Below are 20,360 nucleotides of genomic sequence, written 5' to 3' on the forward strand. Positions count from 1 at the left end.
ACTCATAAGTTACGAATGCGATGAAATCTTCGTTGGTTCACCAAATTTACAAAACAGAGACGTGGAATGTCTTGCCCGCGCACGAAAGCCGCGTATCGAATCTACTAGGGTAAATCATCGATGTGCGATCGTCACTGCTCATCGCTCCGTCGTGGTTCTTCTTCTGCACGTTTTGCTCTTTTCGCGCCGCATCCGCGACACCACACAACCCGGGACACCCAGAGCCGAGTTTTCGGCACTGCTTACGCGGGATGACTACAGCATACAGGTTCCGGCCTTGGCGAACAACGGAATGAATGGCCCAGTTCGGCGTGCGGCAATGGAGTGGACCGATAGAATCTAATGTACCAAACACGGCGAAAGGTACAGTGATCCGACGATACGCAGCTATCTGCCCAAAACATTCCCCACGCACATCAATGTTTTTCTCTGACCTCGATCTAATTCAGGCCACAGCTCCAAACACTTGCAAGCTCCGTGGAGTCCCATGATTCTTAGAGTGTGCAAGTACCGCAGTATGGAGCACATGCAGTACAAGGACATCCCGCGGAGTAAGTACCAGGAGGGCATATACCCGCACCCTCACCGCCATTGCAGGCGCAACATGCCAAAGAGCCACATTCTCGCTATTGCGATCAGTACAACCATCATTGTTCGACAATGAACACGTACACGAACCTTGAAGAGAAGTCCTCCGGTATCTCCAGTCGGACTGGCGATTGCTGAAAGACTGAAGAGAGCCGACATGAGGAGAATCAGACGCATACTTGATGGTGGTGTCTTGGCAATTTCGCTCTGTGTGACTGCTTCTGAGGTAGGTCGTGATTGAGGCGTTGTGGAGTACTCGCTTTTGACGAGAAGTGCTTACTGCTGACGCGCGCGCTCTTATATCTGGCTGCTTACCTTCAGCGTCTTCTAGCTTCATCTCGGAATGGTTTCATGCTGGCCGTGGTGCGAGACAGTCAGGGCGCTATTGCTGTTGGTATCAAAACTAGCACTGGCATTCAACCTCTCGACCTGTTGGATGGAGAAACGCGCTTCAAGCGATGCCGGTCTGCGTAGCGGGACTAAAACATCTCACAGTGCAGTATGCACATTTACTGCCTCTGAATTTGAACTTCCTTGGTCGGCTGCCAGGCTCGACAGTCAATTTTTACAGAGGTGTATGCGTGATCACTCATCGAGGCGCAACTATCGAGCCCCAGCACTCGCCGTCATTGCCCTACAACTGGTCCGCTGCACGCTTTGCCTCCTTGGCGCTCCATCTTCGGCACCACGCAGTCCGTGACACACAGGGTCGGGTGTCTTGGAATTGCTTACGCGGCACGACTGCAGCATTACCATCCCAGGCATGGCCAGATTCGTGAACAACGAAGCCAGTGAAGTCACGAAGGAATGGAGCGATAGCATGCCACACAGGAAGGAAGGAACACGAAGCGAATGAGAAAGCTATGCCGGGCGACGTCTGTGCAAGGATGACCATGACCATGACACGGGTATCGTGTGACTGTGGGGTCCCACCACGCTTGTGCCACCAGGCCCACCACGCGAATCTACCATGGGGGCCATGGAGCATCGCAGAAAATCATGCCAGGCAGGATCGCCAAGTAGAAGGAGAAAGGAAGAGAAGGGAATGCAAACATCGTTCAGGCTTGCTGATGCCAAACGCGCCGTAACAATCTGTAGAAAGTGTTCACAGCGTGGACAAAATGATCCTTCTTTCCCATCCTGAGTTTGCGTAAGCTACTACAGCACCAAGGTGAGACTGCAAAAGTAACATTCTCCCTCCTAGAGACCCCTTGCCCTCATGCAAACTGCCTTGGAGTTACTACCATATGTCTCCTCCTTCGTATCTGTGCGACTCGTCACTCAGATCTTCTAAGATCTTTGCTCATCGCCGACACCATCATGGACGGCCTGCTTGCATTAGTCGCCATGATCGCTGCTGCGTATAAGGGTCTACAAGAGGCCATCTTCACCAAATTGAAGTACAGCAGCCCGGGAGACTCGCACGAACGAACTTTCAAACCGTTCTGATCAATCAAGAAGGCATATACCTGAACGTTCGAATGCAAAAGGCTCAGTCGTACGCTCTCACCATTGCTACTTTCCAGAAGGTCCGTCTCAAGTTAGCAGCAGAACAATACAACATACGCAGTTGGAGATATCTGCTACAATCGTGTATCATCGATTCAAGATCGCGTACATGGTCTGTCTTTGCTTGTGTGCTGCCAAGGACGATTCTAGTACTGCCTGGCCATCATTGATCGAGTTTGGATCGCTGCCCGTCTCTTAAAGATAACACTGACAAGTCGATTGAGAAATACCTCATCTCATTCACCTGGCCAGCGACAACCATCATCCGCGTGGCATCCACTTCACGCACGCGGACGCACTTTCCCTGACCTCGAACTAGCTATGAGCTCCCAATCAGTCGGAAGGGTTGCCATTTTTGTGCTTTGCCCACCCTCCGCAACTACCACAATTTGGGGCACATGCCACGCAAGGACAATCGTCGTAGTAGGAGTTGATCAATGGACAACAACCGGCTTGCGTACCACCACCGCATTCACAACACGCGATTGGAAGACCGAAAGAGGGTGCTCTACATGGTCCCTGAGAGCTGCAATTAGTATTGACTCCAGCACGACCGAGCGCTTAGTTCAAAATGTAGACGAACCCTGGCGATTGCTGTGAGGCCAAAGAGAGCCGGAATGAGAAGGATGAAGCGCATATTGATAGGGATGTTGTGTCTTGGGATTCTTGTTCAGGTACAAGGATATTTGCTGTCTTCGATAGAGGAGTCATAGTCTTGAACCGTTGTTGGACGTCGATATTGCGAACGAATGTGCTTCTTATATAATTTAAACGACCTCAGAATATCGTTCCATCCAATCTGTCCTTTGATCAAGTTTGCGGGAACTGTGGTGCCGTCCCATGGGGCATCCATCGGCGTGGTTATAACACAACTAAGCAATGGCTGACTGATATCACACTTCAAAGTTTCGCCAAGCGATCGATATTTCTTTTTGCGAACAAGTCTGAGTGACTGCGCGCAGTCGAAAGTTACGTCCGAGTCTAGATGGACCCAGGGCCTTGGAAACGAGGCTATGGACGATCGGAAAGCGGCGGAGGAAGATGCTTCACTTTCGCCTACATTGCAAACTTCAATTCAAGCGCAATGCAATGCGATGCAATGCAATTGACATCACACCATATCACATCACATCACATCAACAGTAGTGACCTGTACTACAGCAGCTACATCATTATTCAAGCCCATGCCACCTTATTTCGAGGTCGGCCCTAAAACGGAATTGAAACAGAGCAAGAACGGACATACGAGATCTATTCTTAACTTTCCTCTCAAGGCCGTAAGCCTACATCGTACATCCAGCTACACGCAAGAATCAGCAGCATCTATCGGCCGTAGATGCTCTCAATCATGTATCAAGTTCATCATTCTGGAACTGAAGACCTATACTACAGCAACAGTTACATCATCCAAGGCAATCTCTCCCTCAAGCCAGGAACCGCCCATGACAAAGGAGACAGGAAAGCCAACATACGAAATCTATTCATGACATTTCTCTCAAGGCCGTGAGAGTGCGTCGTGACTGCACCAAGCAGCATTCGTCCAAAACCACTCCAATTCATCTCATCCAATCAATCATCATGACCCCCGATCCCCATGCACAGTATGATCCCTCCTCGGCTTCCCAATGTTCTTCGCGTACTGGCCTCGGATGTTGCCTAGAAGCCCATCATCAGTCTTCAAGGTTCCTCGCTTCACAAAGGACCAAGTACAGGCTGCAAGAGGAAACATACCTTGCCTCCGATAATTACAAACCGTGTAATCATACGTCCCCGGAGCATTCTCCACACCATTGGGGCAATGTTGCGTATAACACCCCACATGTGTGGTACGTTTCCAGACCTACAAAAATAATCAGCCTCCCACCACCCACAAACTTTCCTCCACACTCTCACCAAACCAAATAGGGACCAAGTGCAGTGCTGAAAAGATGAACATACCATCTGCGTAAAATGCCCCCACTTCTTATCAAACGTCGGATCCGGAATTCCATAAAGTCGACTATAATACTCCACTTCATTATTATACCACAGATCCGAAATCACAAAGCTGACGCCTTGCCAGGGGACACCAGCCGCGATGTTTTGGCCGTATTCGCCGCCGTCGTATTGCCTGAAATCAAAAAAATCAGTCAGCCAATCAATCAGCTCACTTCTTACATCCCACGACTCTTGCATAGTGAACTGAGAGAATCAGAAGAGAAGAGGAGAACTCACATCTGATGCTCAAAATTACAAGTCCTCGCAATCCTCTCCGCCGTATCCGCAAGAGCAAAATGGTAGTGCAGATCCGGTGCGGAATGATTCCTTCGATGGACGTTATGATGGTAGAGGACGTCTGCTACGTAGCGTTCGCCACCAGCAGCGGCGTCGTCAAGTGCATGATGGACGGCGTCATGGTGGAAATGGTGAGGAGGTTCCGGGTGCGGAAGATGGTGTCGTGCAGCCAGGAGATGAGGGTTCTCTGCTGCGGTGGCGGAAGCTGATGATGCGACTAGGACAGCTGCGGCAGCGCTACTGCCGACGAGGGAGGAGAAGCGCATTGTCGAGTTGCTGTTGGTGGTTTTTTGGACGATGTGGTTCGAGGACGAACCTCTTGCGATGAGCTGGAAAAGTTGATGGGATCGAAAGTGAGACCTTTCTTAAAGAGCTTTCAGCTGAATGAGATTGTGAAATTGAAGTGACGATGAGGAAACTGTAGCAACTCAACTTCTTCTCATCATTGAAAAAAGCATAGACGCCGTCGAGGTTGTTATTTGGAAGTTTGCAAGAAGGTATCAGAACCCGTCAAAATGGTCAAACGTGACAATTTTTTACGCTCTCGTGTGTAACGGCGGAGAACAAGGTTCGATTTGTGTGCTTGTATGCAGTAAGTTTGTGCGCAACGATGCACAGAAACACACAAAAGTCTTGTTTAGAAAGCAAATTGGGATTCCATCGTTCCCAGGCGTTGAGCAACGGCTTTTAGTCGTTGTCCATCTCTCATTCGTCAACGTCTTGCCCTTTCGAGGCAAGATCTTCATCTCGTGTATGTGATGGTACTGCTGAGACACAACTTTAGCACAACAAGTATAAATGAAAGCAAGATTTGACCTTCGCACTTTCTCAATACTTACCACCCAAACCTTGATTGTTCGGGTGTTAGACTCAATTCTGCCTTCACGATAGCACAGCAGGTTTGAGTCCTGTTCCGAACAAGGCTATGGTGAAGAACACGAGGCATTGTAGCTCTGTCAACCATCGAACCAGGTACTCGGTAGGCATTTCTTGGTTCGGCGCAGGACAATAGAGGTCACGAGATGACCGCAGTCATGGCGAGGAGATGGAAATGCCATGTTGGGTAGCATAGTGTGCCCAAAGTACTGATGTTAGAGCATCATGATGGCCACGATGCCGGGAGTGGAGAGAAAAACAACACATCAAGTCGCTTGTCCGCCGCACAAGGCCTGAAGCGGTGTTGGCAAAGATGGTGAAGCGACGCATCCTTAGAGGATAGCGTGAGTTCCATTACGTTGGCATACTCTTTGCTGAACACAGGACTTCCAAGTTGCAGGTAGAGAAGTACTTGTTGAAGGCCGAGTGACGTTGATCGCCAGCTGACTGCAGCAGCTTTGAGCATACAATGCATGAGAAGCTGTCAGGGCACCAGTGTTCGCAGTGCGTGCATTCCAGAGATTGCGCTGGCAAGCTCCGAGTGAGCACTTCGCCTCTTCATCATCTCTAGAAACCTTTCTCCTCGCTTCCGAGTCTCGAATAAGTTCTCTTCACAGACTGCGAGCGCTGTTGCGAGAAAGACTGCTGTCGAAAGCGCGCTTTCCGATCACCGTTGTCATGCGCCACATTCACACTCGCAGGATAGTCTTCACCAAGCACTGTAGCACCACGTCAGAACATCGTAGAGATGAAGCACGAGCCTGAACTTACTCGTGAACTGCTGAGGTTGCAGATGCAGTCTCCGCTCACTGATCGGACCCGTAGCCTTCTGGATCCGCCTACGAGCGACGGGGAAAGCAGCAGTGAAAAATACACTCAATGCGAATACCGGCACGGCGATGTAAGCATACCACTCCACCGGCCAGGTCACAGTGCTGATTCCGAAGAGCGAAGCGAGAAAAGACACGGGCAAGAAGAGCGTGGCAACTCCCATGAGGAAGGCCGAATTGTCGGTCTGCGTCGAATTGCTGATGTTGAATTCAAGCTCGATCAAGTTGTTGAAGCCTGTGCTAGCCTGATGAGTCATCGACGTTATGGTGAGGTCAGTGCGAATGGCAGGTACTCACGCTCTTTCAGCCCATCCAGTGTGGCTTCGAACTGTCCAAGATCCTCCACGAAATCTTCGATATCATTCCACAAAGGGTCCTGCTTCTCGCCCTCGGGAACATCGTTTCGGAGTCTCTGCAGCTTTCCAAGAGAACGCGTGTGGAAGTGCAGATACTCCTTCATTTCGTAGATGCGATCGACTTCGTAGTGCATTCGGCGCGTGCGGGCTTTGACTGGCATGTATCGGTCGTGACTGTTAATCTCGGCCTCGTCCAGTCTTGATAGAAGCTCGCCAATGATATTCTGCCAATCAGTGAGAAGGTTAAAGAGGCGGCTGAAGGTCCAGCAGATGCCTTCTTCGTCATTGCGAGGCTGATCAAAGTCACTGTCGCGCCAAAGAAAGTCGAACATCAATCTGGTCACGATATGTTCGGCAATTGGCGTCGGGTTGGTGAAGATGACTTTTGTCAGATCAGTTTGGAGCCTTCACATGGCATTGAGACCAGATCGGAATGACCAGCTGTACTCACTCGTCACTGATACATTTCTGTTCAGACGGCACGCTCCTTTGCCGCAGAACCATACGCCAGTGCGAAAACGGAGGTCTCTCATTCTAGGAGAGGGCGCCTCTTCCAGCACAGGCGGATCCATGTTGACACTCCAGTAGTAGACTTGCGGCACGTTAATGTGATCAATGATGAAGGTCCAAGGTACCCATCGGCCGCGCTTGGAAGCCTTCTCTGGGAATTGCATCGTGGTAGCATACTGCACAGCACGATCGAGGTCGGCAATGTCATGCCAGTAGTCGTCGATGCAGGTGTGGAGAATGTCTCCAAGCCAGGGTTGGTAGCCGTTGATGGAGAGGATCAGAGGATCATTTGGGTGGTGCCTCACTTGGTCTTCCACGAGTCGGGCGAAGGAGCCTCTGTCAGAAGGAGCTCCAGTGACTTGGATTTCGTGGTAGCGGGTTTTGCTGTTTCGATGGCCAACACGGATAGCAACGGGCCCAGAGCTGGCTTCTAGGGCCGGTCGGCGATGAGGCCGGCGAGGCATTCTATCTGTTCGCTGTGCAACGTTGATCAGTGTACCAGTTTACATTCGGAGGTGAGATCGTGGAAATTCAGTGGAAGAGAGCAGAGTGGCAGTCGTAGTCATCGCCGCCCGCCTGCGCCCTCGACGAGGCAGTCACTCGGAGAGGCGACTTCCAGCTAGGACGCCGCATGACCGCTCCTGCTGCGCGTGCGGCCTCAGACGCGTCCATTTTGAGCTTCGATGGAAGCAGCGCATGTCAGGGCAGTCTGCAACAACTTGCAGCGCAGTATACGCGGACCGTGGTATAGAACACGACGTTGTCGCGACACAAGAGATGGTGTTGTTACAGCAGAGGACCTTGACCAGGAAAGCCCCGTACCAAGACGCCGAATCTAGATTTCCCCAATCACGTGTTGAGCCAGGGCCACCCGGAAGGAGCGACCAATGGGCGGCGGATGAAACTTGCTCATTGGCGAAAACGTGCTCATCCACGTCCAACCCGCAAAGGCAACATGGAAGACCGCGACCTGCACACTGCGAACACCGTCGCAAGTACCACGGGCGAGCTGTCGTTGTGTACCGAAGTTCTGAACCTGCCGAGTTGAGCAGCCAACACACAGCGTCTGGCCACAGTCCTCAGACTTCATCTCCGCCGACTGCCGGGGAACGCCCATTGCCAAATATACCGGACATCCCAGAACACAATACCGGGGTCGAGAGGAAAGGAGCAGCATAGTCACTTCGCCGCATCGACTCGTAGAATCCAGCACATCATCTGGTCCACGACATCCCGAGGAAAATCACATCGAGGCACCACATCAAATCGCCCACCATGGACCACTCCAGCATGGACATGGGCTCCTCAAGCTCATCATCAGACTCCTCATCAAGCATGTCGCACGGCTCTATGAGCATGGTCTTTACGACCGACCACAGCACACCTCTCTACTCCAGCGCCTGGACACCACAGACCACAGGAACCTACGCCGCAACATGTATATTCCTCATATTCCTGGGGATTATCAGCCGAGTACTTCTTGCCTACCGCCACGTGCTAGAAAAGAAATGGCATGACAAGGCTCTGAAGCGGCGGTACGTGAGAGTCGCGGGCGAGACTGAACGACAGCAACTGGACCCAAGCGCGGACGAGAAGAGCGACTATGCGACGCTTACGATGCGAGGCTTGGATGAGAATGTGCGGATTCTGCAAGCGCCGCAAAAGGTGCAAGGGACGCCTTGGAGATTCAGCACCGATCTGCCAAGAGCGTGTATTTTCACTGTGCAAGCTGGTGTGGGTTATCTGCTGTGAGTATCTCCCTTGTGTCTACCTTTATGCTAGTCGGAGGCTTTTCTCAAACTTGGACTGACTTTCTTTGCAGCATGTTGGCAGTTATGACACTGAACGTGGGATACTTCATGTCCTCACTCGCAGGGTTGTTCATCGGTGAACTGGCAATGGGGAGGTATATTGTGATAGACGACAGCCATCACTGATTGTATAGATTGGCTTCATGAGCATCATCATTTAATACTTATACTTACATTGACCGAATATCCTTTCTCCAACAAGTCGCGGGCTCACGTACCTGTCCTTGAGCCAAGCTGACGAGCAGCGAATTCCCTGAACACCCGGAGCATGCGATGCCGTGGTGCTTTCGCCATGAGATGTCTCTCGAATCACAACATGGCTCTTCGTGGAGCTCCTCGGCTGCGACCTGCTCGATCATCTGGAGCAAGTGATGCTGATAGTGAAAGCTCTAAGATATCTCTTGAGACAAATTCCGGAATGTCCTCAAGCCCATCCCCTGGGACCTACTCATTCTTGCGGAGAAGCCCATACTCAGAAGCGCCTACTACCTGATGAACTTGCTCACCTTCCACAAACCCAAAGTTCATTCACCTCCCCCACAAAAACCTCTTCCTCTCAAATTCCACCACACCATTGCTCTCACCCTCACCCTCGTCCACTTCCCCCTCCCCCTTCTCCTTCACCACCCTCCCGGACCCAAACCAGCCCCCAAACCACCTCCACCACCCCACCCTCTTCCTCCTCATCTCACATTCACACTCATACGTAACCTCAATCGCCGGAACACAAATCATCTTCCGTACCCCATCATCTCTCACAAACGTCACCGTCCTTCTAGGCTCAACGACAGTGGTGACAGTGGCCGGAGCACTCCTGGAGTTTGACTGCCGCGACTCGTGGACTTCTGAGCGCCAGTAGATGATCTATTGGTCTCTTTTAGGGATCGTGTATTCCATGTTGTAAGCTGGGTGTGGACCCAGGAAGAGGTGAGGCATTGTGATGGATTTTCTTCTTGCGAGGTAATGTGCGCTGTGATTGTTGATCGCTTTGATGTCTCTAATTCTGGATAGTACATCTGTGGCAAGAAGGAGTGCGCTAGAGTGAAATATATGGAAGTGGGAATATTCGAAGCTCAGGAGTTATGATAACTTACTGTGGCCTCAGAACTTACAGTGAGACGAAGTGGTATATTCACCCAAAAAGATACTGGTGTCCTCCAACCACATCGCTTCGCTCTGCTTATGTGAATCATCTGAATTGGAGTTGTAGGTCTGGAAGTTGGCATGCACAGCCACCCGCCGACAGAGAATGGCCAGTTGTTGGATCTCTGAGTTCTCCGGACCCAAGTGTCTTGTATTCACACCTGCAGTATTGGTGAACCACTCTCTCGAAAGCTGCCTCTCCAAATGCAAAACTTGAGGACTTCCAGACCTGACTCTCCGAATATAAACTACCACATCGCCACTCCATCTCCCTCCAACAAATCTCTACCCAGACCACGCACTTCAGAGACATCACCAACCCAACATCAAAAACTACCAAGATGTCCCTCTCCACCTCTACCATTCCAACAAATCTCTCAGAAATGAAGCTATCAGACCTCCACTCCTCCCCTCACCTCGCCAAACTTCTCGGCCATCTCCCCATCGACCGCCTCCCAGACGCCTACTTCTTCGCTCGACTCGACAGACTGGTAATCTACCGCCACAAAACCTTCGCGGAGACCAAAGGCAAATCCCCTCGGAAAGAAGACTACGAATGGAGAATCGAATTCAAGCGATCTTCACCTTGTCCTTTTCCTGGCTGCGCGGAGGAAGTTCTCTGGCCGTCACGGTTTATCCGTGACAATAAGAAGGATTTTGTGAGAGTTTGGCCGCTGAAGGAGAAATGTTGGGTCGAGCGGTGTGTGAGTAAGGTGAAGAGTCGGGGTCTCCGATTTCTGGGGAGGAAGTCTGCTGCTGAAGGGGGTCACGATGCAGAAACGGGCTCCATCGAAGCGTTCGAGAAAGCACTCCGGACGAGCCATTCCACTGGAGATTTAGGGCAAGGTGTTCGGATTTCACTGGATAGTGATGATGAGCTCCCAATATCGGCAGAAGACGATGGCATTCCGTTTGAGTTTCTTGAGCCATCGTGGTATGGCTTGGAATGAGAAGCAAGCGTTCAGGGAAGAAATTCTTTCAGTCATCTTCTACATCGCTCAAGCCCTCTTCTCTCGCGACTTGGGTGGCGATGAATTTCTCCATCATTTGGCTTCCTCCGACTGGGGCTGCTTGTTCGAGCGCTTGGGCTCTAGGCTCTTTCTTGCCTTTTCTTGTGACGATTAGACATAGGATTCTTCCGTAGATTGTGAATCCATCGTAATTCGTGTCCAGTGCAAGTTTCTTCTTGTCATCGCGTTCTTCAAGCGCCGGTTCATCCTCAGCTTCTTCGTCATCGTCCTGCTGTTGTTGCTGCCGCCGTCTTCGCTTCTTTCGTGGTTGTGCCCGTTGCGTAGCAAAGAATTCCTCGTCGCTCGACGAGACGAATAGAGCCTCGTCTTCGTCCTCTCCGTCTTCTTCGTCGCCCGCAACACTTTTTCGCTTCTTCCCATTCCCACTACCCTCTTTCCCAAACTCAGGTATATCATCCAAAACAACCACATCCTCCTCCTCCTCTCTCCTCACAGCCAACCCCCCTCCCTCCCCCTCCTTCTCCAAATCAATCGCGTCCTCCCTCTTCCCACCAGCCCCACCCCCACCCAACCACCCCGTCAAACCCTTCCCATTACTCCTCAACCTCTTCTCCCCCTTCTCCCCAAACTCCTTCCTCTTCGTCAACAAACTATGCTTACTCTTCGTCTCCTTCAAAAAGATCGCAACCTCAAAATCTTCTTCGCTCACCACATCTTTTATCCCCCGTTTCTTTTTGCCCTTTCCTTTATTCTGTCTTGCATTTTCGTTCTCTTCGCGCAGTTTGGGCAGGACTTTGGGACGGATAGAGGTGATGATGCGGGAGAGGACGTTGGAGCGGGATGAGAGGAGCCAGGATGTGTCGGAGGGTTTTTGGAGGTAGATGCGGACTTCGAGGACGGAGAATTTGGTTATGCGGAGGTAGCGTCTTATGGGGGCCATTTTGGCGGGTGGAGTGCTGTTGCGCAGAAGAGGATTGCGGTTAAAGGCTCGTGTTGGTTATAAAGGTAACATCGTCATCGTGCGCAATTCCGTCGCGTGTGGACGCTGCTTCAGTCACAATGTATAGAAGCTGAAGTGCTGTCGCGACGTGCTCTGGAACGAGACGACGCGTCTGACGTTCCTGGCTACAATGTCATCACATGAAAGCCCACTTCCCAAACAAGCAAGTGCGGCGAGGACTTGAGCACGGAAGTCCGTGCAACAGGTACCAGCATCCGAAGTGAACATCCTCCGCCGTCAACAATTCAATCCCATCGCTAGTCTCTCCAAAGTCTCGATAATCCTCCAATGTTGCACCGCACCCCCAGACTCGTCGCAAATCCAAGCTTCCGCATTCCGATCCGAACGATGGCCACCGCGACAAGCACATCACAGACTCCAATGGAAGATACCATTCGACAAAAAGTCAGTACTTCATCGATAAATTGGAGCTCACTATGATCCTGCAGTATATGCGATTCTTCTCAAAGATATGCAGAAAGGGGAGCAAATACTAACAGAAAACTCCCCCAGCTCACCGAAGCCCTTCAACCGACAAGCCTAGAAATCCACAACGACTCGCACAAGCACGCACATCATGTCGCAATGAAGGGGAGCACATCGAAAGAGACGCATTTTCGGTATGTATATTTCATCACAATTCATCTTGTCTACAAGTTCCGGCATCTCTTCTCCAGCACTACCAACAAGAAAAGATATCGTCTTTGCCACTGGCTGACGTTGCGGTCACAGTGTGTTCATTACTTCATCAGCTTTTCAAGGCAAAATGCAGCCCGCACGACATCGCATGGTGTACGGGTTATTCAAAGAAGAAATGGCGATGGAAGGCGGCGTGCATGCTCTGCAGTTAAGAACGAGGACGCCGGAGGAAGAAGAGAAGGTGAAGGCAGCAGCCAGCTAGACAGAGTCGGTGCATAAATCAATAATAATGATGCTGCGACTCACGCGTTCGGCGACAGCTGTTATCTGAGATGCAATGCTTGTCCAGTCTATCTGCCCCTCTCTGCGCCGCGCAAATGTCGTGTTCTGTACTGACATCAAGGAATCTATCCTCCTTCCCTCGCAGGTCGGCCATAGGGTCTACTGTACAATGCTGATTCGTAATATCGAATGCCATCGAGAATTCTCTTCTCTTCATGGTAATAGTACATCCCAGGTCCACGTATGCACTTCCTCGCTCTTGCTCACAAAGGCGGCAGCTCACCACCATCCACATCATGCGCACCACTAGGTTGGCTGTTGAGGTACGAAAGGTAGCAGTTCCAGCCTAGAAATGAAATCGTCAGCACAAAAGTTCCCCTCGTCCAGATCCGACAAAGATCCAATCTGCCATGACTCACCCAACGAAACAATGTTCACCACCAGCACCCGATGCTCCAAAGGCACAAACTTGAAGTTTGTAAACTGCACCAATGGCCACACCATCCAATTGCTCTTCAACGCATTGACATACGTCGAATCCAGCTTATCCTTAGGACTCGTTCCCTCCATAATCGCCATACTGCTCAAGAACACAAACAAATTCGTACTAGCGAAAACAGTCTGATCGGTCGCGACTCGTGCGGCGATTTCGAGGTTCGGTTTTCCGGGTACGACGACTTTGCGTTGGAGGAAGCCGAACCATTTCGTTGCGGCGGGACCGAAAACGAAGCCACCGTAGAGTGCCATGCGGGAGGAGCGCGCGAGATCGTGGTTCGAGAGGCCGCGCTTTTCGACGAGTTGTTGGGCCATTGTGTCGCCTGTTGCGAAGAGGATGGAGGTTGTGATGGATTGAGTTAGGATGGGGCGGGCGGCGAGTTTCGCCTGGTACCTGGTGGTCGCATTGTTAGTTGTTGTGCGATGGATGGCAGTGGCCAGGTAGTATACCATCGTAATGCGGCGGCCATTGTGAAGGTGTGCTACTGATAAGCTGCTGCTGGAGCTCTCGAGGTGGAGAGAGAACTGAGGTGTTCGGTCTGTCGATCAGCGCGTACAGTACGAATGGCTACGCAGCTGATGATGTTGTTCAGGAAGGAGTGATTGAGTAGAAAAGGGTCGTGGTGCACTGTTGCCGCTTGATACTCGGACTCCGCATTTTGGAAAGATTGTGAATCTCGTGTCTCGAGAGCTCTTTCCTCCTGGCAGGGATTGCGACGTCATAGCGTAGATTGAGTTTGGACCCCGTTTTTCCACGCGACTGGTACGCGCCAGTCTTCGCTCTGCTGCTGTGATACATCACACTCGGATCATCGATATTTATCTTTTTGCTGCTCTGGACATTGTGAGAACAGCTCTCGCATGTCCGAGATACTCACTAGCCATATATGACGGTGAATGCGTAGGTGAAAAGGCTCAAGTGATAACATCCCGGGAAACTCCTCTCCTCCCTCCCTCCCTTCCGCCATCAGCCCCACCATAGCAAGCCGTTCGTTGACTCTTTCCTACAAACAATACTGACTTGATCTGCTTATTGTCGCAACACACGCCAGACAGCAGTTAATCTCGAGATTCGCGAGCGAGAGGAATTGAACGATGGCAACAACCAACGAGAACCCCGAGGGCGTCAGCTCGCTGCTCGACACTGACCTGTACAAGCTGACGATGCAATGCGCCATCCTAAAGTACTTTCCCGATGTGCAAGTGGAATACAAATTCACGAATCGCACACCTCACATGCGCCTGACACGAGCGGCATATGACTGGCTTCGAGCACAAATCGACAAACTTGAGAACATCAAAGTGACGGATGACGAGATTGCCTGGTTGCGCAAGACATGCCCATATCTTACACCCGAGTACTTGGACTTCCTTCGAACTTTCTCCCTTACCCCCAAAGACCAGGTCAAGACTACTTTCACACCGGCCAGTGAAGGAAGCGACGATGACTCACAACCGGGCGACGTCGGTCTTGCGGTGGTTGGAGGCTGGAAAGAGACGATCTTGTACGAGATTCCGCTGCTAGCTTTGACATCGGAAGCATATTTCAAGTTCGTCGAGCGGGATTGGACACATGATGGACAGCTGGAGAAGGCGAAGGAAAAGGGGGTACAATTACTCCAGGCGGGATGTGTGTTCAGCGAGTTCGGTAGCAGACGTCGGAGAGATTACAAAACGCATGATCTTGTAATTCAAGGTCTGCTAGCAGCTAAAAAAGAAGCAGAGGGCAAGGACTGGAAGGGCATATTGACAGGCACATCCAACGTCCACCTGGCTATGCGGTACGGGTTGAATCCTGTCGGAACGGTGGCTCACGAATGGTTCATGGGCATTGCTGCTGTGACGCAAGACTACGCAAATGCGAACGAGCAGGCACTGCAATACTGGACAGGCACATTTGGGCGTGGTGTCTTGGCCATCGCTTTGACAGACACCTTCGGTACTCCAACCTTCCTCCGAGCATTTTCCAAGCCCGCTCCCTCGAGCGGCCACACCTCAGATGCCGAGAAGGGCAACCCATCATACGCCGAGATCTTCACTGGAGTGCGACAGGACTCAGGCGACCCGCTCGAGTTCATTCAGCTGATGCGCAAATTCTACGACGCCCAAGGCATTAAAGAGAAGAAGACAATCGTCTTCTCCGACAGTTTGAATGTGGAGAAAGCTATTCAGTACAAGCATGCGACTGAAAGGGTGGGACTCACTGCGTCGTTTGGCGTAGGTACGTTCTTCACGAATGACTTCTGGGATACCAAGGCGAACAAGAAGAGTGTACCTCTGAACATTGTCATCAAAGTAAGCAAGGCGAACGGGAATGATGCGATCAAGCTTTCCGATGATATTGGCAAGAATATGGGCGACGATAAGCTTGTCAAGTCTGTCAAGGAGCAAGTAGGCTACGAGGACAAGTCTTGGTCGGGAGGTGATGAGGCTCATCGATGGGACAAGTGAGAGAAAAAAGACGTCAGCTTTTGAAGCAGCGAAGATGGGCATTTCGCTCTGGGGACTTCTCGGCAGAGACAAGAAGGAGCAGTCTATATGGACAGAGGAAAGGCATGCGGTGTTGCGAAAGCCCCACAACATGTCGGGAGCGATGTGAACGGTGAATGGTGAGGAGCGAGCGATTCGATTTGAGCGCGGGCTGATGGCTTCGTCACTCGCTTGCAGGCCAAGAGAGTGTTTACATGAAGACGAAGAAATGAGTATAGAGAAGAGCTAGTCCACCGTATGCTCTTGCGCGACGATACCAATGCAAAGATCTGTTTAGTGCATCCACTCCAATCAATCCTTCACGGCGAGTCCTGTTGGGCAAATGTTCGTGCAAGTTGATTCTGATGCGCTCGGCTCTGTGCCCATCTGAGAGCTTCACGCGAACGACGTCAATCATACCGACCACACGATCAACTTCCTATCAAATCCTCCAGAAACCACAATTTCCCCCTCCTTCCCATCCTCCCCTCTCACCATTCCCGCCCACAAACACCGCACTTTACTGCCCGGCTCATGCCCGCCTTCTCTTAAAGTACTAACCACTTTTCCCGTTGTCGCTTCAATCCCTCTCACAGCTCCATCATCCCCATTAACCCAGACACCACTCCCATCAGGTCTCCAAGCGACCGCAGGAGTCGAGTAAGCTGTCTGCGGAGCCATTGTGGTAGAATGAATTTGAATCGCAGCGAACTCGCGTTCTGCAATGACGAGTTGGCGACGGGCTTGGGAAGCTTGAGTTTCTTGTTGTTGACCTTGGAGGGTTCCGTCTTCGGGGTTGAGAGTGAGGTTTTCGTCCAGAAGGGAAGTACGCAGGGCAGTAGGTGCTGGTCTTTCGGGCTCGGGATCCCATGATGGGAACAAGAGTCGGACAATGAGGAGTTTCATATGTGGGATGGAACTTGTTCCTACTGCGAGGAGGGTTTCGTCTGTTGGGCAGATTTCTAGGGCGGATGGAGTGAATGCTACCCAGGCGTTGGAGTGTGGAGCGAGGTTCTGTTGGCCTAGGAGGCGGGGTGTAGGTGTTTCAACTGTGTAGAAGAAGATGTTGTTGGAGTCTGTGCGGCTGAGGATCAGGACTGGCTCGCCGTTGGAGGGGTGGCGGGCGAAGATTATTGCTTCGGGCTTGGTTTGGAGAGGGATTGTGGCGAAGGGTTCGGGGAGGGACGGAGATATGCTGTCGGCGCTGGATGTAATGCGGTAGAGTATGACTTTGTTGTCCCAGCCTGCCGTGGCGATGGTTGTTTCGTTGCGTAGGCTGTTGGTGAAGGTGGCGATTTTGACGATGTACTTGTTGTGGTCGCGGCGTTGAGAAAGAGTCTTGCCTGACAATGTGCTGAGGTGGAGTTGGCCAGACATGGAAGCCGAGAGGAGGAGATTGCCGAACAGTTTGCGTGTCGATAATGCAGGCGCATCGTGAATGCTGGAAAGTGAGGTCTGCAAAGTCTTGTTGCTGGCGTTGAGCAGACTTATCCTCTTGTCCGCTGTAGTCGCGAACAGGATCTGTTGAGTGTTTCTGCAAGTCATCAGTGGAAGTGTTGTTACGTTGAAACGCATCAACTGACCCATCCCCATCAGTAAAATCTTCCACATTGGCGCTCAAAATGTTTGACGTCGATGGCAAGACATCGATCTCCTTGGCATTTGCTGGAGCTGTGTAGCAGATAACAAAGTCAGAGCATGTCCTCCACAAGTATTCATCTACCACTTACAAGGCTCTCTCCAGCCAGTATTTGCATCTTCGACGCCCAACTTCTCAAACTTGACAGCAATGTCGAAGTTCTTCTTTTCTTCAAGTAGAGTCTCCAGGTCCAAGTCACCTTTGGTCACGTTTCCTGCATCATAGGGAAGACCAGCTTCTGCGATGAATGCGTCGTATGTCTGGACTTACTTAGCATCCAGTCAGCCGAGCCATCTTGTAAGAGGACGGGTACTTACTTGAGTGTAGTTGTTGCTCTTGAGGTACCGAGCTACGATCAAAGCTGGGGAGTCTGCGGACGGCATGTTATCGATTCGAAGCGCGAAGTAAATATGGCCCAAAATGGATTCTTGTATTTTGACAGTTCTTTTCGATGAGTCGATTGAAGGTGTCTGAACTCGTTCTCAGTGACAGTGGCAGCTTCACGAGTTTCTCGTTGTCAGATGTGTTCTGGACTTGTTTCGGCTTCTGTTGATGGCTGAACCAGTTTGAGCAATTTTTGCCTTGCGCAATGAAGCAAAGATCTCCTCAATCGTGAAGCTTGGCCGCAAAATGCAATGGTTTGAATCTTGCCACTGTAGAGTTGGTTCGTCAGCTGCCCATGCCTTCCGAAAGCGAGGTCTTGGCACGAGCATCGCGACTTCCCAGCCAACCATCTGTTTGTTTGGCGACAACTCAACTTTGGACAATTCAGCACATCGCACATTGCATCGACATGGAATAGCTTGGACATACAAAACATACTATTCAGCATGTCTAGACCGGAGGAGCATACTTTCGAGGACCGAAAGCGAAAGCGGCCCAGCCAGGAAAGCAACTTCGAGGAAGAAATCGCCTGAACGACAGCCAGATGTAACAGATTACTCAGGACCATCAATTCCCGAATAGAAACCATCCGACAATTATTGCGACCGGATATTCGAGCACCGGAGCCAGAACGGAAGCCTCATACGAAGTCCAGGAAGCAGAAACCCGACTCTTTGACGGATCCAGCATGGCTACCCAATGGAGCGAAGAAGCCGCGGACTCGAACGTATGCGAGCAGCAGGAGGGCCAAGGTTTCACGGCCAGTGGGTGGTACGGAAGCGTATGGCAACGGGAAAGTCCAGAGAGTATCTCTTCCGAGTCCATTTCTGAAGCGAGTTCAGACCTTTGGCAGTGATCGACTTCCTTCCAGCCCTTTGCAGGCGCACGACATACCAGACCAGACTCGACAGCGGAAGTCTGTTAAACTGCCAGTCAAAATAGACGACCCTGTGGAAAAGGCAGAAGACGCTTTGCGTACCGCTTTCCAATCTTTTCTGAGCATTACACGACCACCGGAGCCACCATCCAGGCAGGGAGCAAGTAGTCTCTTAAAGACTTGTCTCCGCAAGGTGCCAGAATATATAGAGTCTCAGGATGAGGCAGCTGGGGAAGATACGCGAAGTGCTACTCTAGAGGAAGTTTGGTCGTTCTTTGATGACCTGATCGAGATCAAGGGACCCAGCTGGCAAGGACTTCGCGAAGTTGGGCGAAGTCAAGGCCTGAATGCTATTCGATGGGCTATCTTTGATGGCGTCCTGAGCGACGCCTGTGTTGGAGGCCTTGTGAATGACTGCACTCGACAGAAAGCATATGCGGAGGTCGAAAGGTTGCTGGACGATTTTTACCAGAGGAGTGAGGTCGTGACGCCACTCAAAATCGCTCTCGTGACTGGTGCGCGTCATACGAAGGGCATGCGATTTCGCGTTTGGAGGCGATATATCGAGCAAGACCCTGGCAGAGTCCTGGTGCTGGCGACTGCACATCCGGGGTTGTGGAATACAGCCCTCCATGCGGTTGTTGAAGGAGCACAAGACGATGCACTCAAATTCATACAGATGTATACCGAAACTCATGCTTGGAGCCTAAGCATGTCACGTTCACACGACACGAAAAGCGACAACATTAGAAAGAATCTGGATGAAGTTGCCTCAAAACTACTTGTCATGGCATCGACGAGTCTGGTATTGCATGGAGAACAACATGGACAGCCACTACGCGAGGATATGTATCGACTGGCCGTGAGCCTCTCACTGCAAAAAGATGCTCAAACAGCAAGAATCGGCACGTCTTTCATATTGGGATCTATCATTCTGACTGCGATCAGTCACGGACTTGAGCATGAAACCGGCCATTATGCTCTGCTCAAGGCCTACGATCATCCGACACGCGATTTCACTAACAAACGCAAGTTGTTGCGGCGCGAACAAGAATTCGTTGCCTTAGTCGCCACGGACCTTGTCTGTCTATACGTGAATGAAGGACTCAATGTTGCTGATGCAGTCCTCATTCGCATAAAGAAGTACATCGAGCAGCACCCTCACACAGCTACAACTGCTGTACTTCGCCAGATAGCGATGGAACTCCTCACGCGCCTCCGTATCGAGAATGGGCACGTGGATAACGACCTCGACGATAGCTTGTACCTGTACATGACGGGAGAGAGACGACAACCAGACTCACTGCAAACACCACGAGCGAAATCGCCGCGCTTCGGGTGGGATGGCAATCTTTGCGACTGGGTCTGGAGAACTCCGTTCACTCAGCGGGAGCAGAAAGACGTCTTACAAAGTCCTCACTCCGCAGCTTTGTTGTGCGAGGGAAAGGAGAACCTTGAGCCCGAGACGCCGGACGTGCTAGCGAAATCTGTCGTCAAAGTCAATCGTCCACGAATAGCATTCGTGCAGATCGATTTGGCAGAGCGTTCGCCGCTGCAAAGTCGTTCGATAACGGGGAGTCCGCAAGTTGTTGTCGCGAGGCCTGTCAAGCGGAGGAAGTCGGATAGACTGGAGCGAAAGAGGAGTGAAGTCATGCAGGAGGATTGGAGCGAGGATGAGTTGGCTGTCTAGCTGGATTGAATATTCGG

At 51.3% G+C, this 20,360-nt stretch overlaps 9 protein-coding genes across 9 annotated transcripts; 4 read left to right on the top strand and 5 right to left on the bottom strand.

Annotated features, from left to right (window-relative positions):
* Window positions 1-3,673: 3,673 nt before the first annotated feature.
* On the bottom strand, window positions 3,674-4,637 carry CKM354_000229300 (uncharacterized protein; the record flags this gene model as incomplete). The annotated part of the gene is made up of 4 exons (XM_044797446.1): window positions 3,674-3,753; window positions 3,829-3,937; window positions 4,036-4,207; window positions 4,312-4,637. The coding sequence occupies 4 exons, from the start codon at window positions 4,635-4,637 to the stop codon at window positions 3,674-3,676; spliced, it is 687 nt and encodes a 228-aa protein (XP_044653381.1).
* Window positions 4,638-5,814: 1,177 nt separating this feature from the next.
* CKM354_000229400 (uncharacterized protein) lies at window positions 5,815-7,407 on the bottom strand (the record flags this gene model as incomplete). The annotated part of the gene is made up of 4 exons (XM_044797447.1): window positions 5,815-5,966; window positions 6,019-6,312; window positions 6,375-6,815; window positions 6,885-7,407. 4 exons carry the CDS (start codon window positions 7,405-7,407, stop codon window positions 5,815-5,817), a joined length of 1,410 nt encoding a protein of 469 aa, XP_044653382.1.
* An 811-nt stretch (window positions 7,408-8,218) lies between these two features.
* On the top strand, window positions 8,219-8,880 carry CKM354_000229500 (uncharacterized protein; the record flags this gene model as incomplete). The annotated part of the gene is made up of 2 exons (XM_044797448.1): window positions 8,219-8,691; window positions 8,766-8,880. 2 exons carry the CDS (start codon window positions 8,219-8,221, stop codon window positions 8,878-8,880), a joined length of 588 nt encoding a protein of 195 aa, XP_044653383.1.
* A 1,358-nt stretch (window positions 8,881-10,238) lies between these two features.
* Window positions 10,239-10,847, top strand: CKM354_000229600 (uncharacterized protein; the record flags this gene model as incomplete). The annotated part of the gene is made up of 1 exon (XM_044797449.1): window positions 10,239-10,847. One exon carries the CDS (start codon window positions 10,239-10,241, stop codon window positions 10,845-10,847), a length of 609 nt encoding a protein of 202 aa, XP_044653384.1.
* Window positions 10,848-10,875: 28 nt separating this feature from the next.
* CKM354_000229700 (uncharacterized protein) lies at window positions 10,876-11,808 on the bottom strand (the record flags this gene model as incomplete). Its single annotated transcript, XM_044797450.1, has 1 exon — window positions 10,876-11,808. The coding sequence occupies one exon, from the start codon at window positions 11,806-11,808 to the stop codon at window positions 10,876-10,878; it is 933 nt and encodes a 310-aa protein (XP_044653385.1).
* A 1,244-nt stretch (window positions 11,809-13,052) lies between these two features.
* CKM354_000229800 (uncharacterized protein) lies at window positions 13,053-13,754 on the bottom strand (the record flags this gene model as incomplete). The annotated part of the gene is made up of 3 exons (XM_044797451.1): window positions 13,053-13,135; window positions 13,209-13,678; window positions 13,735-13,754. 3 exons carry the CDS (start codon window positions 13,752-13,754, stop codon window positions 13,053-13,055), a joined length of 573 nt encoding a protein of 190 aa, XP_044653386.1.
* Window positions 13,755-14,379: 625 nt separating this feature from the next.
* On the top strand, window positions 14,380-15,735 carry CKM354_000229900 (nicotinate phosphoribosyltransferase; the record flags this gene model as incomplete). Its single annotated transcript, XM_044797452.1, has 1 exon — window positions 14,380-15,735. One exon carries the CDS (start codon window positions 14,380-14,382, stop codon window positions 15,733-15,735), a length of 1,356 nt encoding a protein of 451 aa, XP_044653387.1.
* A 432-nt stretch (window positions 15,736-16,167) lies between these two features.
* On the bottom strand, window positions 16,168-17,775 carry CKM354_000230000 (uncharacterized protein; the record flags this gene model as incomplete). Its single annotated transcript, XM_044797453.1, has 4 exons — window positions 16,168-17,287; window positions 17,337-17,424; window positions 17,484-17,652; window positions 17,710-17,775. The coding sequence occupies 4 exons, from the start codon at window positions 17,773-17,775 to the stop codon at window positions 16,168-16,170; spliced, it is 1,443 nt and encodes a 480-aa protein (XP_044653388.1).
* A 689-nt stretch (window positions 17,776-18,464) lies between these two features.
* On the top strand, window positions 18,465-20,343 carry CKM354_000230100 (uncharacterized protein; the record flags this gene model as incomplete). Its single annotated transcript, XM_044797454.1, has 2 exons — window positions 18,465-18,557; window positions 18,619-20,343. 2 exons carry the CDS (start codon window positions 18,465-18,467, stop codon window positions 20,341-20,343), a joined length of 1,818 nt encoding a protein of 605 aa, XP_044653389.1.
* Between the last annotated feature and the right edge of the window lie 17 nt (window positions 20,344-20,360).

This window comes from Cercospora kikuchii (assembly GCF_019650295.1).
Source record: "Cercospora kikuchii DNA, contig_00002, whole genome shotgun sequence".
Classification (NCBI taxonomy): domain Eukaryota; kingdom Fungi; phylum Ascomycota; class Dothideomycetes; order Mycosphaerellales; family Mycosphaerellaceae; genus Cercospora; species Cercospora kikuchii.